This window comes from Rosa chinensis, chromosome 6 (genome assembly GCF_002994745.2).
Source record: "Rosa chinensis cultivar Old Blush chromosome 6, RchiOBHm-V2, whole genome shotgun sequence".
In the NCBI taxonomy this organism is placed as follows: Eukaryota; Viridiplantae; Streptophyta; class Magnoliopsida; order Rosales; family Rosaceae; genus Rosa; species Rosa chinensis.
The window spans coordinates 58,406,134-58,426,131 of record NC_037093.1 but is presented as its reverse complement, the minus strand read 5'-3'; the positions used below and the strand labels follow the sequence as shown (position 1 = coordinate 58,426,131).

General features: G+C 37.9%; 1 protein-coding gene across 1 annotated transcript; it reads right to left on the bottom strand.

Annotated features, from left to right (window-relative positions):
* Positions 1–885: 885 nt before the first annotated feature.
* LOC112173192 (1-aminocyclopropane-1-carboxylate oxidase) lies at positions 886–2,417 on the bottom strand. The gene is made up of 3 exons (XM_024310775.2): positions 2,205–2,417; positions 1,907–2,115; positions 886–1,729 (listed from the first exon to the last, which is right to left on the bottom strand). Exons 1-3 carry the CDS (start codon positions 2,304–2,306, stop codon positions 1,129–1,131), a joined length of 912 nt encoding a protein of 303 aa, XP_024166543.1. The 5' UTR covers positions 2,307–2,417; the 3' UTR covers positions 886–1,128.
* Between the last annotated feature and the right edge of the window lie 17,581 nt (positions 2,418–19,998).

The following is a 19,998-nucleotide window of genomic DNA, read 5'->3' as shown; positions in this document are numbered from 1 at the left end:
CCCTATCATTGTATTTACTTCCCTTAATTCTTTTTGCAACATAAGTACAGTACTTGGAGCTTTGTTTAAGGCTCTAAACCAGGCGCCAGTGGCTCTAATAATGAGCTTTTATTTCGTTAATTTTTGAACTCTTAATATTGTAGGGGGTAATTGATCGATATGAATCGATCTACTTGCTGTTTGAGAAGCAACTGGAACTAAGAAAAACTAATATTTCATCAGGGCAGTATCTTTGAATGAATTGGTACCTCATTGAAAATAAAGATATGATGACAATGCTTTCTAGGATGGTCGTATTTAGTTTTCTTTTTTCCTTTTAATCTGAAGACATGCCTACATTGCATTTATCACCAATTTGGTTACAAGGATTTGATGTTATCTTTAGTTTGATACTTGTACCAGCTGCCTTTCATTAGCACCTTTCATTTGCATTAATAAACATTGAGGGTTTATGCTACGTTGTAATCGGGTTACATATCGAGTTATCTTTTCGTTATGTCAAAGTAAATAGAGCAGTCAGTAGTGCGTTCTTTGCTAGTTGGTGCCTAGTTGAATACAATTTTTTGGTAGAGACGCATGATACTATTTCAGGACGTTCTCTAGATGCTTATTGTAATAAGGGGTTTAGGCTTAATGCCCCCTCCTTGTATTCGACAGTTTCATTAATTAAGGCTTGAGGGCAGCCGCACCAACCCTTTATTAAAAAAAAATAAACATTGAGGGTTTTACTTGAGGGAAAATTGATTATCGCATACAGTTACGTAAGGAAGAGTATGTTGTGTCCGTATATATATAACGTATATATACAACTAATAATATTAATTAAAAATGCAATTCATATAATACCACTGTACAAAGCAAATCCAAAGCTGGAGCATATTAATTAAGCATCTTTATTCCTTAGCATAACATAACAAGCAAGAGCAAGCAAAATACAAAGCACACAGACTTACACAGTTACACCCACTTCAGCTTTCTCCTCCCATACAAGTTTATAGTAACTGAGAGAGAGACGAGCGAGTACTTAATTGTAATGAGCCACACACAGAGAAAAAAAAAAAGAAAAAAAGACTGAAAGTAATTGTTCCTTAATATTTTTATAATAACAATCTTAATTATTGTGATGGATCAGATGGCTCTCACAGCTTGGAACCTTGGTTCCTTGGGGAGGAACTTCTGCTCAGCATAAACAGACAGGTAGTCACCAAACACAAACTTGGGATAAGTCTCATGATCCACTTCTTGGTTTGCTTTCTCCACCAGTTCTGGTGCAGGAGCAATGGTGGCCTTCAGTGATGGGTTGTAAAATGAAGCAATTGATCTTCTGTTCCCAGTCCGGGTGGCCAAAACCCGGTGCCAAACACTCTTGTAGAGGCCATTGCTCAAGACTTCAATCTGGTCTCCAGTGTTGATGACAATCGAATTGGCCAGTGGCTGCACATCTATCCATTCCCCATCTTTGAGGATTTGTAGGCCTCCCACCTGGTCATCTTGGAAGAGCAAGATGACACCCCCGGCATCTGTGTGAGCTCGGAGACCTGTCACCAAGTCGGGTTGAGGACAGGGCGGGTAGTGGCTCACCTTGGTACCGAAAAAGGCATTGTCACTTTCTCCGCCATTGAAGGTTTTCTTCATGTATCCCTCTGGTAATCCCAAGTTCTCATCCATCACTTCCATGACCCTCTCGGCTAGTTTCTTGAGTTCGGCTCTGTACTCTGCCATAGTTTCCCTGTCAATAAGAAGAGTGAACATTAGATTCTATATTAGGGCGCATAGATCGATCATTCTGATAGTATCAAGCTATCCCTCAGGCTGTTAAATAATCTCCATTTGTTTGAACCAACCACGTAACATGCTATCTAGAAAGAGATAAGTATCATTACTCACTAATTATATATTTACTTACTTGAATCCAGGGGTTTTCGAGGGCCATTCATTGTCATCAAGAAGGGTAAAGACATCTTCCCAGTCCACATTCCCTAGCTTTTGGTCCTCATTCAGCGACTGCACCAGTGTCGACTTCTTGAAGTTCTCTTCTCTTTCGTTCTTAAAGCAGTCGTCGCTCACCTTCTTCACCCTCTCGAGGAGGTCTTCTGATATTCCATGGTTCACCAGCTGTGACAAACACAAAAGGCACTATCAAGTAAGATTCTTGGTGGCCATAAAGTACACAGAATAATAAGTTTAAAAGAAAAAGATGGTACCTGGAAGAAGCCCCATTCCTCACATCCATTAGCAATCTGGGCCAATGTGGTGGCCCTTTCCTCACCATCGAGTTTTGAGAAATCAATCACTGGAATTGCCATGGATTTGATTGAATAGACAAGAAAAGTGAGTTTTACAGGTAGTATTTGAGAATGAGAGAGAGTTATGATGGGTTGGTAGCCAGTGTGTAAACAATGCTTGATTAGCTAATGTTGCACACTGAGGTGGTTTGGAAGAGAGGGGTGGTTGCCCTATTTATAGGAGAGTTTCCCGCCATCTGTTGGATGACAACTTTTATTTTCTTAATTTTCCATTTGTTTCTTCCAAAGCTTAGCCGTTAGGGTGAGATATGGGACGGTGACGCTTTACATTAAAAATTAGATGCAAGGTCAATGCTCAGTGAGGTACTACATGGTAACTCACTTACTCACAACATAAGCATACTCTTTCAGGTGATTCACCTCATCCGTTCCACTGTTTATCAATATTGGTTGAATTATTACATCAACCATACCATATTAGCTGCCATTTGGATCTTGATGTGTTAATTTACATCTATAATACAATTATTGGTACCAAATTTATTATCAATATAGTAATTATAACATCTCTCACTGGCCAGGTTTTTGTAAGCATTTATACAAATGATCAGGAAATGCTACACATAATAATTCTTCATGATCTAAGTTTTTGTATATCGTGTATAAATGTATATATACAAAATTTCTCAGGTAAGGATATCCTTACCTAAGCTTATGAAACAGATTTCCAGTTTTTGGCCACTTTTCGATTACATATTCACATCTTAACCATTCAGTTTTTAGGTCCTAATGTATAGATCATCTCTGCAAAATTTCAGTCAAATTGATGATCGTTAAGGCATTCAAAACTGCAATTTACACGAACGAACCGAATCTGTCGAACTTGAACCATTCGTGTACATTGTTGTAATTTGCAGTTTTGAATGCCTTAACGATCATTAATTTGGTTGAAATTTTGCAGAGATGATCTATACATTATGACCTAAAAACTGAACAGTTAAGATGTGACTATATAATTGAAAAGTGGCCAAAAACTGGAAATCCATACCTAAACTTAGGTAAGGGTGTCCTTAGCCAAGAAAGACTATATATATATATATATACATATACACACACATACATACATACAGATCCTATCCAGAGCGAGGTTAGGGTTTATGGTCACTTTTAAGTCGCATTTCCACATCTTGACAGTTCAGTTTTTAGCTACTAATGTATAGATCATCTCTGCAAAATTTCAACCAAATTGATAGTCGTTAAGGCATTAATAATTGCCTTAAAGCTAGTACGGTTTAGGTTAGACAGATTCAGTTCGTCTACTGGTTTAAGTGAATTAGATACCTTAAGGATCCTCAATTTGGCTAAAATTTTGCATAGATGATCTATACATTAGTAGCTAAAAACTGAACGGTCGAGATGTGGATATGAGACCAAAAAGTGACCCTAAACTCTAACCTCACTCTGAAATTTCAAAGCGAAGCCTTGCTCTGAATAAAAAAAAAAAAATATATATATATATTTATATATCTAGACACTCACACACACACACACACACATACACACACACACACACAAATATTTAATAGGCAGTTAGGCCATGTACTTATATTAGTGAAAACATTAAAAGTTTTTCTAACAGAAATAAAATTAAGATTAAATGATGCATTTGCAAAGTACCGCCTAATACTTATATCGAAGTCGAATGTTACCTTCATGGGCATATAGTACATATAACATGGCTCTTGAAGAAAATTAACTATTTTTTCAAATCAAATAGCTCTAGTTCATTCATCTGCCAGATAATAGATTCCAATCACATGATCCTATGGTGACAACATAGCATATCCTACATGTGCAATATTACCTCTTCCATTTCTTTAATTAATTCCTTCCCCATATATATTACCAATCATCTTATATTTTAGGCCTGTTTTACTTACAACATAAATCTCTGCCGACTAGGGTATATCATTTTGACCTTAAGGTCCCTTTGGCTTTCACGCATGGACGTGCTTTTGATAACGAGCGGTTACAATGATTAAACAAATACACTGTTTCGTAGGCATAGTTTGAGGGCTATGAAAGGCAAGGCGATGACTTTTATAAACAAAGCAATCATCGCCATTAAATTTAATACAATGTCAACTCCATTATTGATGTACCCACATATATGGGATTGACTAGTTTATAATGCTTCTTACTATGAAAAAATATTAAAGAAATAAACAAAATATTTAATCATGACAAATATAGATACACGAAGTTGGATTAGCATGTACACTGTGTTTATTTAGTCAGGTTAATGATCTGGATTTCAACCATATGTGCTGTATATTACACTTGTTGTATCAAAAACCTTCTGATTTGATTCTAATTGTCCGAATGTTAGGGTACAGTTTAGAGGCAACAGATGGATCTTGATCGTCGATCATGATCAGATGCTTTGAAAATGAATAAAGGCATTGCTGTACTTGTAGTACTTCCAAAAACCATTGTCAAATTTTGCATTATGGGCATGCATAATATCTTATATGAGCCCTAGCTAGCTAGCCAGGCATGTCCAGAGCTAGTTCCTAAACCCTTTATTCTTGAGCCACGTTGCATAGTTTAGTTCGGGTACCAACTTATAAAATACAATGTTTATATAATACTGAATTGAGGAAACATTTTTTATGTACCGACGATGTAAGTGAACCAGTAAATCCAGCAGATCGATCTCTTGAATTAAAAGGTTTGAATGTCGCAGATCGAGATTTAATTAAGAAAACATTGTGACATTTCATTGATTTTAGTTGACAACTTGATTAAACAGCTTATCTTCATTTTCATGCACTCAAATTCATGCATTACAAGTTAAATATTGCTAGATAGAAGCCTTGGGCCTTTCTATTTATAGAACTAAATACATTAATTGTTCAAAAAAAAGAAAAAGAACTAAATACATTAGGTAAAAAGAAAAGAACTAGATACACATTACAGATTTATTTATTTGAGGCTCTTATTTTTTGTTCTATACTTAAACTGCTTTGGGTACCAACGTAGTGAGGATGCTACATGCCCATGCATACGGCCGGCCAAACTACATCTGTTAAGTTTTGGACACCCCCAACTTATATATGTTAGTACTCAGTACCTAAAAGAACAATTTTTTTTTTTTAACATAGGACAATGTATTTGTTTGAAATATAAACAAACAATACACCATCAGATCACCTTTAATAATACTAAAAACTAGAGTATACTATAAATTAGGGAGTATAATTTTTAAATTAACTACTTGAACTATTGCAATTTGTATCATACAAATTAACAAATATATGCCCAAAAATAAATCAATTAGTATTGCCATTCAATTTTCTTTTGAGATAATGTGACAGTAGATTAAATATATATCATGATATCATCTGCCTATTTGAGAGAAGACCTACAACAATGTGCCAATTGTGTAACAACCCTTATGATGAGTTGATCAAGTGATCAAGAAGAAAAACGAACCGAGTGAAGACAGAACAACTTTGGAAACCCTAGAGTCTGAGTAGAGAGAGGCGGCAGTGGTTCCCATCGAATCTGGTAGAGGCGAGGCTTCTCGTCGTTTCACGGTGGGGCTACAGTCCTGCGTGGAGATTGTTTCAAGGGGGGCTCCAATCGTAGAGGACATGTTGCGCATTGGGGGCTGCAAAGAAGCGGATTGGAGGTGGTGCTCTGCCGGCTTGGACGAGGCTCGCTTCGCCGGTCTTGATTGTGGGAAGATTTTTGGCCAGCTGCACTGGGATCTGAAGCAAGAGGTTCGCAGCTTGGATCGCCGGCGGTCTCTGCTCGGATTGTTTCTACCGGATCTGATGGTGTGGTGGACCAGGCCGCCACCGGAGGGACGGAAAGCGACAGCAACAGTCTGGCCAGTACGTGCTAGGGCTATTGTCCTCTTTGCTCAGGTTTGGGCCTAGGCTTTTAAACCTGGGTCTAACCTTAGGCTGATGGGTTTCATGTTGTGGGCGAGTAGGGAGGGTATCTTGCCACCCTCTTTGGTCACTTAGTGATGAAGGTGGGTTTGGTCTAAGAGGTGGACATTCTTGGACTTTTAGGTCGATATATGGTGCATGATCAATCGTTTCGGATCATGACTGCTTTGGAAGTTGGTAATTATATATCTAGGATAAGATTGGTTGTCAAGCGGCTTATGGACAAAGAGTTGGCTCCTATTTGTTTGCTAGGAAGTAGAGTTCCGTTGGTACCACAATTGCGTGATTGGCTAATGGGAGGCTAGAATATGAGTTTGCCCCAGCTATGAGACACAGAGTTTGCATTTGCTTGGTAGAGTTCAGGATTTGTCCGTTTCCTATTCAAGTGCATGTTAGACTCTAGCCCATAATTATGGCTATTGAATATGATGAAATCAATATCATTTTCAAAAAAAAAAAAGAAGTGCCGATTGTGTAATTTACCCGCATGTAAACGTAATTATTTTGGAACAAACATACTTGATTGCTACAAAAATGTTAATTTCCATGTAGTATACACAATACTATTTGTTCTTTCAGGACCAAACTGTGGGCAAACTAAATATGATATTAGCCAACATATTTGGGTTGAGGAAGAGGCACCATTTTGGTTATCATGATCATTCTTATTGTGGTATCATCTCCTCTGATCTGCTTCTCAATTAATATATTATATCTATCAATCATAAAATTAGAATAAAAGTAAAAAAATCTGTGGGTGAACCTGAATTCAGTTGGTTTTCCTCTTTTTTTTTTTTAACCTGCCATCATTTTGCAGCAATGGAATTTTTTTATCTTTCCCGTCCTGCTAGAAAGAGATCTTGCATTTAGATATATATATATATATATATACACACGAAAATGTTTACCTGGTCAATTATTGATCAAGAAAATAATGCTCAACCATCCTTGAATGTAAATCCAATGGCAGAGAGAATTATTATTAAGTTGAGGAGTTTTGTTTTTCACCCTTTGATGTAAATCTAAGGGTTATTGAGCATAAATTCTTTGGTCAGCAACTGACTAGGTGAACACTACTGTATATATATATATATATATATATATATATATATATATATATATATATAAATGTGTTATTACTATATTTCTTTATTTTTCCTTCTTCAGTTTTGCTTCAAAAATCGGATTGATGTAACTACTAACTATGGTTCATGACCCGGATTAAGAATTTCGATCTGTGTTTCCACAGTTGTGGTATTGAAGAGGCTAGGCGATATCAGGCAAGTGATTAAAATCATTTATATTTTTATTTCTCAAGTAAAATATTGCTATCTTTGTTGAACAGAACATGGGTACGAAGGTCAAACGTCAACTCAACTTGAAATTGAGTTATAATTAAATGTAGAAGGGTTGTATGCAAAGAAATATATGTGAAGGTTGTTACAAAAAATAATAGACTAAAAAAGATATATCCCCATCCATGCTGATTTTGTAGAGTTGACAAACGAAATGGAAAATTTTATGAAACTAGATCCAACAATTGAACATCTTTTGTTGGCACTATCCACTTATAGCATATTTATATAACCCTATGATAAGAATGGAAGCTATATATTCTGAAATTTTTTAGCGTTTGTTAATAATAGTTATTATGGAATGTTAAGTTATTTGTATCGTCGGTATATAGAATAATTTTCAGATCGTCTAGTTGTTTGGAAGGAGGTGACTCTGATCCCCGCAAAAATTTGTGTTCGATTCATTTATATTTATTTGACAGTGACTGACTTTATGGTTTGATTTAATATATAGAAGCATGTGTGTGTTCTGCCTCAAACCACTATATAAACAACTATCAAGAATGTACTAAATTTGTGCTAATAAAGATCTAAACTTTACTCAATTTATGTTAGGGTCTTGTTAACTTCTCAAACTTCCAGGCGGCTTTACCAACATACACATGCCAAATGCAACTAGCTAGTTTTTTCTTTCTGATCTGAAAAGATTTCCCATTCTTTCCTCCCATCTGTATATTTAGTTAGCTAACATTATCAATGCCGAAAGGTTAATAGATTGAAATTTGTGCATTGTAATTGATCTTAACTAACCTAGCTACGTTCCTTAAACTTCTCCCACCGGGTGAAACCCTAGATTATCTAGCTAGCCGTTCAGGTGGGCCTAAATACTCTAGGTGATCTTATGATTCCTAATATATTACATCCTTCAATCTATCCCTAATTACAATACTAATTCACTCGTCAAACAATCTGACTTATTGTAACTTATTAATTTATCACAAATCTCGAATTACATATGAAATGGTCTCACTTAATAGTTGATCGATAAAATAAGCAGCAAATTAATACAAATTACTAATTGATAATATATATAGCTGTTAGCGTGCGAGAATGAGTGGTCTTAATATGTAATTTTCACTACGTAACTCACATATAATCGAAAGTAAAGTTCTCCCTATGTTAAGTTATTAACTGACAAGCCGTCAAATTTAAACCTTCAATATAATTGACACATACTTTGCATCAACACAAGAGAGGTGTCAGGTGCTCCAGAATTGCAGTGACTCCATACATTCCCCCAGGACATTGTCTACTGGGAAAGAGCTAGCTTACTTAGAGACACCTCGGGAGAAGTAAAACTCGAGTAAATAATATTCACGGCTTCTGTGTTTTAATGGTGCGATTCCCTTCCCTTCCAGTTGAAGAAGTCTGCTGGATCGATCAGTAGTCTTCTCTGATCATCAGCTGGTGTCGACTCTCACATGGTGCTGAGTAATGGTGTCTCACGCAAGGATTAAAACTCAGTCTAGGTTGCCTGTACCGGCCTCTACTTAGATTTGGTAATTATTATAATTATCTTTGTCTTCCCTTGTTCTTTAATCAACCTCTGAGTCTCTGACCGAATCAGTCATCACAAAAATTATAAAACACTTTACTATAGTTAGATAATTATATATTAATTAGTAAATTATCTAATACAATTACTTTAGTAAGGCAATTAATTAACAAAGTCATGGCGTGGCCGGCAGTCAGCCATTTCCAGAAATTATAGGCTCAATGATCATTGGGACTAAGTCCGGGTTTGATTTTAAATACGGTATATTATTTTAGGTACTTCCTAAAATATTGTTTATTTTTAGTGACAATTTACAAAACCTAAATGGAAGAGTTTAGGAGTTCAAGAGCGTAGTTTGCGTCATCAATCACCCAGTTTTTTTTGTAGTTTCAAATTCTTTGATTATTTCGACGTTGGATTAAAAACTCCAAAGCATTCAGAAATGGTTATATATATAACTACCTACTTAACCGTATTAGGGTTGCGTAGCAGTTATGCAACTGTCTTAGCTGGTGTTTAATTCCTTATTGTATAATTAATTGTTAATCTCGAGACTGTAAGATTGTGAGCTAATTAAAGCCTTTTGCTTATTAAGTTTTAATTGTTCTTCCATTTGTGGTAATGATCTTTGATTGATATAATATATGTAGAAACACATACATATATAACATAAATTGGTAATGATTATTGAGTATCCGGCTTCTATCTCCTGATGCAAATCTCTTAATTTGTACAAAAAATTGAAAAAACACGTTAAAAAAAAAATTATCTGCAACTAAAATGTTTTATATGTATATATAAGCTTGCAGGCTTGCTCTGTTAAGGAGGTCCATTCCTTAGCTAAGGAACGGATTTTCATATTTTAACAACTTTTCGATCACATATTCACATCTTAACCGTTTAGTTTTTAGGTCCTAATGTATAGATCACTTCTGAAAATTTTCAGCCAAATTGATGATCGTTAAGGTATCAAACTTGATTAAATCAATGAACGGACCAAATTTGTCTTACCTAAACCGTTCGTGTTTATAATTGTAAATTACATTTTGGATGCCTTAACAATCATCAATTTGGTTGAAAATTTGTAAAGATAATCTGTACATTATGATCTAAAAATTAAACGGTTAAGATATGAATATGTGATCGAAAAATAGTCAAAATATGGAAATCCGTTCCTTAGCTAAGGAATGGACCTCCTTAGCAGAGCAAGCCTGTATAAGCCTGCAATATTATAGTCAACTCGTTACATTTAAATCTACAGTTGATCCTTAATTACAATATAATCCATCTATAATCTATATGAACCAATGAGGCCATCTCTTAGCTTAAGTTCAGCAAAACCAATTTCTGACGTTTCTTTTCCTTCTTCAAACAAGCTAGCCAGTAAGAAACTATATATCATAAGTCGCTGATGAGATTGAGCTTGATACACACACACACACACGCTAACACACACCCACAGACAGAGTCAAAGAAGCATTACCTATTTTCAGTTCAATTAATTTGCTTTCTAATTCCTAGAAAGTAGAAATTAAGAGAAGATAGTGACATAAAGTATTATTCGACATTTATTTTTTATATTTTTTTATCATAGGTCTTAGTTTTTTTTTTTTTTTTTTGACTTTGTCAAGGGGAAGGTCTTAGTTGATTAAGCTCTTTTCAATTAGGCAATTACTTAAGTTTTTGAATTAATTAATTGCATGCAAGACTATTTCTACACTTCAAGTCGCCCATTGTTATACTAGATCAGCATGCTACGTACTAATAAACCCAAAACCCAACAAGGCTTTAGTGCTTGAAGCTTAAGCAGGCCTATTCCGTTTCATTCTTGGGTCGACCTGGCCATTTATACCTTTACGGTCCCTTTGTGTAAGAAAAAAAAATCAATCATGTTTAAGGAAAACAGAATTGGGAGAGAATTGAGTCGTACTTTCATTGATAATAGGGGCCTCTTTATATAGAGGATTACAAGCATAGAGATAGAGTTGTACATGGAAACATAATCGTACATTGATTAGATATGTCCTAAGATTCTCCGAGAATATCTCTAATATAAACCCTATTTCAATTAGAGCAAGTAAACTCAAGTTTGGGCCAGACACATATTCTGGATTTACTTGAACACTCCCCCTTTTGTCGCCCAGACGTGGTGCTCCTCTCGTTGCCTCATTGATAACCTTGCCGAGTAACAAAAACCCTGTGGGACAAAAATAACCTCGGTTGAAGAGGAAAAAGAGCATAACACACCATTCACGTTTCGAGACCATACATGTAGACATCTCCCCTGATGTCTGCATCTCCCCCTGATGACTACGGTCATGGGAGTTCGGCTAACTTTCGCAAAAGATGCTACCAACATGTTTCTCGAAAGTGGAATTTAGGCAATGAATTAGTGAGCAAGTCTGCCACACTGTCCTCAGATCGAACTTAGTTCACTTTGATCTTGAGGAGAGTTTGTTGTTGCTGATTATGCTTGGTGTTGTCGCTTTTGATGTAGCCTTTGCTTCTTTATTCAAAACAAGCAGCATTATCTTAAATGCTCGTAGGCTCATCTGTGGTAGACTTCAAACCACAATTGTTCGAACATGCGTAATTATGGATCCAATCCATATACATTCACGAACCACTTTGTGAAGAGCAATAATCTCTGCATTGTTTAAAGATACAGTGACTAGGGTCTATTTCTGTAGACCTCCAAGATATCATGGTCTTTACCCATGGTGAACACTTAACCATTTTGGGAATGATCTTTGTATGGGTTAGAGAGATACCCAACATCAGCAAAACCTTCCAAAACACATGTCGTTTTGGAATGGGGATAGTGGACGCAGGCCAGTGTTGGCGGCGTTCCTGGTGTGTGATGGGTCCGAATCCATCATCTCTTTGTAGGGATAGAACAAACCCATATCAATCATACATCTCAAGTATCAAAAGATATCTTTTACACAAATCCAATGGTGTCGCATGGGTGCAGAGCTATATCTAGCTAACAAGTTCATGACAAATGAGATGTCCGGTCTTGTGCATTGAGCTAAGTACAATAATGCGCCTATTGTACTCAAGTAAGACACTCCTGCCTCTAGCACATTTTCATTATCATCCTTTCAATGAAGAAGATCATTTTCAAGATCAAGACTATGGACGATCATGGGGGTGCTTGAAAGCTTGACCTTGTAAAAATGCTTAAGCATCTATCGACACAATGCTCAAGTTTCAAACCGAGACATAATCGTGTTCTCCCATAATCCGGCCTTCATCTCAAAATCGGATTTCAAGTGTTCAGCAGTTTCCCTTAACTCTTTAAAGGCTTCTAATGAAGATCATGTCCAACATGAACCGCAATTGAATATGAAACTTGTTATGGAAACGCGTGGGCATATCCTTTCCCAATCAAGTAGTCACTTTAGTGAGCATTCCAACCTTATTGTAAATGCGCTCCGTGGTCTAGAGCCACTTGACTTGGGTAAATGAAGTTCACCATAAACCTTCATGTATATTCTGTATCTAGATCCCCATATAGATATGTAGTGAAGTCATTTGTAAGCTGCATGTTTAGTTATTCAGAAACTACCAAACTGACAAGGTAGTGCAGTGCAATGACATCCATTACGAGAGAATATGTCTCATCGTAGTCGATTCTAGGGCGTTTTGTGAGAAACCTTGCGCCATAAGGCGAGATTGCCATTTCTTTTTCTCATCACGCTTTCTAACGAAGACCCATTAGTCAATAGATTTTATGTTAGGTGGTGTTGGCATCACTGGCTCGAAAACCTTCATCTTCGTTAGAGAATCCAACTTAACCTTGATCGCATCTTTCCATTTAGGCCAAATCTCTCTACATTGGCATTCATTCATTAAAAGAGTGTGGTTCGATATCATCAGACTCAACAAACTCATGTGCAACGAAGTGCGTGACTACATCATCAATTATGATGGAGTTTCTATCCCACGTTTCATGTACACTAATGTAATTTTCATAGAGCTCTATATTCTCATGAATATGTTCTAACGTTGAGGCGTCCCCCAACGATTACCCTAACCTAGAAGATTCTCATGAGATGGATTTTGAGTCTTGATGATCAAAGGATTGGGATATGCCAAAGTGTCCTTCGAACCCACAGGCCTCCCACGCATCCTAGTTAGGGCCATGACCTATAACGCCAGAGTGCCACTCTCTTTGGCGTTAGCGTCATGCCTACCTCCGTGTAGGGTGGCGCTACGTCCTCTCATAGGGACGTACTTCCTTGCAGGCATGTTTGCAGCATATTTGTGTGATCTCGTCACTTTAACAGGGATCGAGATGAGACATAGTGGGGACAGGCCACGACAATTCCTGTCGTTCCTGCTGAACATCCGTGTTCTTATCTCCCCCTAACGACGGGAAGACTATCTCGTCAAAGTGACAACCCGCAAATCTAGCGGTAATGAGATCACCTTGCAAGGGCATTAAGTGGCGGACGATTGTTGGAGTCTCAAATCCAACGTAGTTGCCCATTCGTCTGTAAGGACCCATCATAGAGCGCTGTGGCGGCGCAATTGGCACATAAATGGCTCACTTAAATATGCGTAAGGACGATACTTGTACCCAATCACTAGCTGTAACGCAGAGGTACATTGAGTGGCGGTGGGTCGTAGACGAATTAGCATAGTTGCATGCGATATTGCATCACCCCAAACGGATATAAGGAGATTGGTGTGCATTACCAATGTCCGGACTACCATCGTAGTCGTTTCCGCAAGACCATTTGGGTGTGTACATGGAAATATGATGTCCAACATTAGTCCCATTGCAATATCTATCGAAAGTCTTTCGATGTAAACTCTCTAGCATAGTCAAATCTAATTGACTGAATAGGATGATCTGGGGAGTGAACCCGTTGTCATATGATATGTGCTAGGAGTGGAGCATAAGCAGCATTTATAAGTGGACAATGGCACAACACGTGACCAGCGTGTTTGTGTGTCAACCAACATCATGAGATATTTAAGCGTCTGCAAGTTGGTTGAACTAGTCCACAGAATCCCCACAGATTCTATGTAAGAACATAATGAGTATTTTCATATCCTTTGCACAGGACGGTCTCAATCCTAATTTCCCTAAGGAACGGGCTTTGTAAAACGAGCGAACGGCTTTAGAAGCAACCAATGAGAATTTTGGTTAGGCTTGAGCGTCTTAAACTCTATTTTGAAGCAAGCTGGTGATTGCAGCATCACCTGGGGTGCCATCACCATGATGGATGCCATCCATGGCGTTATGGATAGGGACTGCACCAGCCCTAGGCTGGTGGTGGACGGAGGCGGTGCCCTAGGCAGCAGCATTGGTCACACTTAGTCCAGGAATTAACTTTTGATTCATGCTTCATGTTGCTCGAGAGAAAGGATGTCTATGTGAAGTCTTTAGTAGATGGATCATCATATCATAACTAGGATGACCTATCCTGTTGTGACAAAGCCAATATGTGTCTAAATCCAAGAGATATTCTCTCATAACTTTATTGAATTTAATAGCTCAAATAGTGACATAGAGTCCACTAGAGAGACACATAAACTTCTCTAAGATGCGCCTTTGTTCGCAATCATTAGAGGTATTGCAAAGGAACTCATTTTCGTTCTCTACATGCGTTTTCGCATGGAATCCGTTGACTATTCATATGGTATGATTTGCCCTTAGATCGTAGAGAGTTTCTGTGACAGTAATCAAGGTGCCATTTGGCAGGGGGAACTTGGGCTATTCCATGTCCTTGAATTAATATTAATGACCCAGCCATCGTAGTCACAAAAGTAATATGCTCAGAATCAAAATTGAGTCATAATAAAAAGAACTCGAAATTTTATTCATAAGCCAACAGAGTTACATCATTGTCTCTTTAACCAAAGAAAATCTAATCCAAAATGCTAGCTAATGTAAAACAATGGTAATCGTCTAACTTATTTCGGCAATTCCAAAATAAATGTGACCAAGTGAGTAAAGAGATGTCGGTGAAGCAAGGCTCGCTTAAGTACCACTAATCTCAGAACCTTCCTAGATATCACACTTACTTTAGGTGAGCCTACTTTGAAGAAAGACTAAGCCATTGACATTTACTACAAAGTATATGGCAATTGCCTATTACATCTCTTGGAAAAATAAAGACTTAAACAGAATTGGCGATTAATTGATCTAAGCCAGATTTATAGTCTTCAACCCTTCACTCTAGATCATCTTCTTGATCTTCTTGTTCCACATAGTGAGCTTCTCTTGCTTCATAATATGCTTTGTAGGGGGTGACTAGTTCTTCATGAGCTCTACAAATGTGTGTCCAATGATCAGACACTCCACATCGAGAACATATATCTCTTTGCTCAAACTCCATTGATTGAGGCGCTTTGAAAGCGTCATTTAGATGGCTCTTAGTGTTGGTGGAGCCACCAACATGGCCAGAGGGGTTGCCTCTCTCTCTCTTTCCACGTTTACCTCTTTGGTTCTGTGTTCGCCTATTTTGGCGGTTACCTTCCCAAGTAGAGCGATTATATGGACCAGAACGTCCAAAAGTATCCATAAGATTAGGGTTTCGCTCTTGGCGCCTTCTCTTAGGGGCGCGACTATAATTGGATTCCGGAATATGCTCTATTTGCACGGATCTCGAATTATAGTTCTTCACAAGGATGTTGTCATGCTTTTCAGCGACATTCATAGCTCCAATGAGCTCATGAAACTTTGTGATCCGTCCTGCAACAACATCGATTCGATAGTTCTTAGCAACCATCAATGTAGAGACGGGGAAGGTAGAGAGAGTCTTCTTAATCAACATCGCATCTGTGATCTCTTTACCACAAAATTCCATTAAGGATTTAATACGAAGTGCTTCCGAGTTGTAGTCAAGAACTGACTTGAAATCACAGAAGCGGAGGCTATGCCATCTCACTTCTAGGTCAGGAAGCAAGGAGTCACGAACATTGCCAAATCTTTCTTCGAGTGAGACCCATAGCCTTCTGGGGTCTTATTCATTCATACACTCGTACTGGAGTGAATCATCCATATGACGAGTCATTAGGATGATGACTTTAGCCTTATTTGCCTCTAAGGCTGCTATATTTGCTTCCAAAGCTTGAGCTTGCTCAACAGTTAACACGTCCTGGCTAGGCTCGAGAATCGTATCCAGGATTTCATAAGCCTTGAGATGTTGGCGGACATCACGAACCCACCTGTGATATTCAGAGCCAGTTGTTCTCAATGGAGCAAAGTCCAATTTGTTCAGGTTACTCATCCTGAAAGAGAACAAGAAATTAGGGTTAGTTTCGGAGCGAAAAAGGCTACCACTAAAACAAATAAAATTTCTAAGTGTAGTCGCTTCTAAGAAATTAGGAATTTCCGAGCGTAGTTGCTTCTAAAAAATTCGATTTCAAGAGGGGTTGGATTAGATCAAAACAATGATGTTTGCGGTCGATCGTTTTATCTCAACAAACTCTAAGTTTGGAGGACTCTACAAGCTCCAAGCTTGGAGTGAGCACGAACCCCCACAGTTCTGCTTAATTTGGTCTCCCCTATGATGAAGAAAGGGGGGTAGAAGAAGGGATGTTACAAGTCGCTGAGAAAAAGAAGAGAAATTGAATAAAAACTCAAAAAACGGGAACTTTTAGTAAAAAATACCTTGAAATAGGTGGCCGGAAAATGTTGCTGGAAAAATTGACCGGAAAAGTTGTCAGAAAAGTCGCCAGAAAGTTGACAGGTCACTGACATGGCTTTGGGTCCGCTGCTGATTTGGCAGTGGGGTCCTGACGCTGACGCGGCAGTGGGTCCCTGGGTGCTGATATGGCAGTGGGGTCTGATGCTGATGTGGCAGTGGGTCTGGAAGCTGACGTGGCGGTGGGCCTTATCAGTGGGCCTGCGTCAATGGGCCTCTGGGCTTCAGGGCTTTTGGGCTTCCTTCTTTTCCTCTTTTTTTTTTTCCTTTTCTTCTCTTTTCTGCCGGTTTTCTGTAGAAGATTTAGTCGGCCGGTTCACCAACTTTTAGGCCTATTTTTGTGCTTTTTCTTCCGGTTCCTGAATCTTTAGCTTAAGAGACTTCTGCTACCAAAATTTGGTGGAAATTGGAGGTCCGGAAGATGGTAAACCGGTGGAATATTTGCTGCGAGTTGTATGGAGCTTCCGGTGGCCGGTTCGGTAGGTTTCCGGCCAATTCCTGTGGTGGGGCCACCAGTTCTGGACTCCTGGGATCGAGTTATTCAAGGTGTGAGGTGGAGGCAGAAAAGGCTTCAAGATTTTGTATTCGGATTCAAGGTTTTTAGCTTCTTGAATCAGGGTTTGGCTATTTGTTTCAGGGTTAGGGCTTCGTGCTGATAACATATTTAAGGAAAACAGAATTGGGAGAGAATTGAGTTGTACTTTCATTGATAATAAGGGCCTCTTTATATAGATGATTACAAGCATAGAGATAGAGTTGTACATGGAAACATAATCGTACATTGATTGGATATCTCCTAAGATTCTCCGAGAATATCTCTAATATAAACCTTATTTCAACTAGAGCAAGTAACCTCGAGTTTGGGCCAGACACATATTCTGGATTTACTTGAACAAATCCCCCATTTCAGCAAAGAAAGAGGAAAGGAAAAAAAATGCGCTATTTTTTGTTTTGGTACGGGGGACACAAGGTCCAAAAAGAAAGAAAAAATAAAAAGGGTTATTATCACAAATGGTACTTGAACTTATCCTCTATTTTATCGATGATACCTGAATTTCAATTTTAATCACAACCAGTACCTGAACTTTTCGATTTCATTTTAAATGGTACCTAGAGCCACTTTCGGTCACTATTCCGGCCAAAAAAGCCAAATCCAAAAAAAAATAAAAAATAAAAAAAAAAGTTCAAGGAAAGTCTATTACCCAAAAAATCATCGCTATGATCGCAACCATTGAAATCACCAAAGATCATCATTATGATCGCCTCACATATCCTTTTTAGTCGGAATAGTGACCGAATGTGGCTCTAGGTACCATTTAAAATGAAATCAAAAAGTTCGGGTATTAGTTGTGATCAAAATTGAAGTTCAGGTACCATTGATAAAATTGAAGTATAGTTCAAGTACTATTTATGATTTTTACCCAAATAAAAAACTAACTGTAGCAGCAGCTCTTGGCCTCATAAAGCCCATAGCATCATCAAGCACAGCTTGTGCAATGAAGTGAAGCCAAGTCTGCACATGCCTAATTCTTGGTCAGTGCTTCTCTTTGCAAGCCCATCAGCCACTATGTTCTTCTCCCGATGAATGTGACGAATCACACAGTAATCAAATGCACGCATAAGAGTCTTACAATTCGCCAATAGAGTATCTAAGGTCCTAAAGGATGATATACATCACTACTATGACTAAGCCAATAAGGTGAATGAGCACAGCAGAATCAGATTTTCTTTGGTAGTACTTTCAAAATAACTTTCAGATAATAGAAAACATTTAAAAATATGTAAATGAACAAAAGCTCTTCCGACAAAAGCCTTAGTGAGCAAAAGTGCTTCCTTGAAGAATTTGATGCATGTTCCCTTGACAATAAGAAGAGCATGCTCCATATAAGACTATCAAATACAAGAAAAAGGGTTTGAAAGAAAAACCAAAACCGGCGAGGAATAAGTGACAAAAACTGAACATATGCCAAGGGTGAAATACAAGAGCAAAAGTCATGACTCATGAGCAAGCTAAATACATGAGAGAATCAAATAAGTCCGAGATTCAGATTCTTCAGTGTAATCTGTTAACTTTACTGTAAACTCTTTTGATTATCTAATACACCCGTATAAATCAATATCTACGTTATATGCAGATTTCATTCCCATTGCAGCATAATTAGTTGCTTCATTATTGTGATTTTCAGGACAAATTCACTGGAAAATAGTTTCTTTTCTTTCCATTGATAATTAGCATTGCAAGATATTGATACAGGTCTAATTTAGAGGAGTCCTTCAGAATGGATCAACAGGTTTTAGAAATGGATTCAGGAGAAAAGCGACTCAATGAGCTTGGATACAAGCAAGAATTGAGAAGGGAAATGGTAATCCAAGATTTTGGTTGAGAGAGTATAGAATTAATTCCACACTGGAAGTTTTAGTAGATGCATCATATACATCATACTAGATTACTAGGGAGTTTTTCATCGTTGGAAAACCGTCTGAACTTTCTTTTTCGTAAGTATCTCAACTTTGACACAGTAACGCAATAGATCGACCCAACGGTTAGGTGTGCAGACCTCACCGATATTGCCATATTGAGAACTCCATGATTTCCATTTTAGTATCAAATAACTAATCTTTCCACTTGGTTTTCTACAAACACTGTTCAAGACACTTGCAATAACATTTTCATGCATGTCAGTGTTCACTGGTACACCTCTCTATGGCCAAAGCTTGGGTTATGCAGGTCCTGCAACATTGATATGGGGTTGGTTAGTTGTTACATTTTTCACATGGTTTGTCGGAATCGCCATGGCTGAGATTTTCTCTTCTTTCCCGGTATGCATATGCATTGCATCACCATCTTTGCTTTTCCCTTGTACAGTTACCATCTGAAAATTTGGAATGTGAATTCAACTTCATTTTTCAATTCTGAAAGTTTGGGTCTATAAGCTGACCTTGGTCGTTGCTTTGAACATTGACCAGACTACAGGTTCCCTTTATTTCTGGGCTGCTCATTTGGCTGGACCCAGGTGGGGTCCATTTGCTTCATGGTGCTGTGCTTGGCTCGAAGCCATCGGTTTGATATCTGCAATAGGTGCTCAGGTACTAGCACTATAGTCTATATAAGTATAAATAGTTATAGTTCCTTCCTGTTTGGCATGAATATTACAGCAATGAGTTTTAGGTAATTGATGATCAACATATGATGGTAATTTAATATCTGTTACGATTTTCATTTTCTTTTCTTCGATTCAGGCATTTTCCGGATCACAAACATTACAGATGATCATTCTT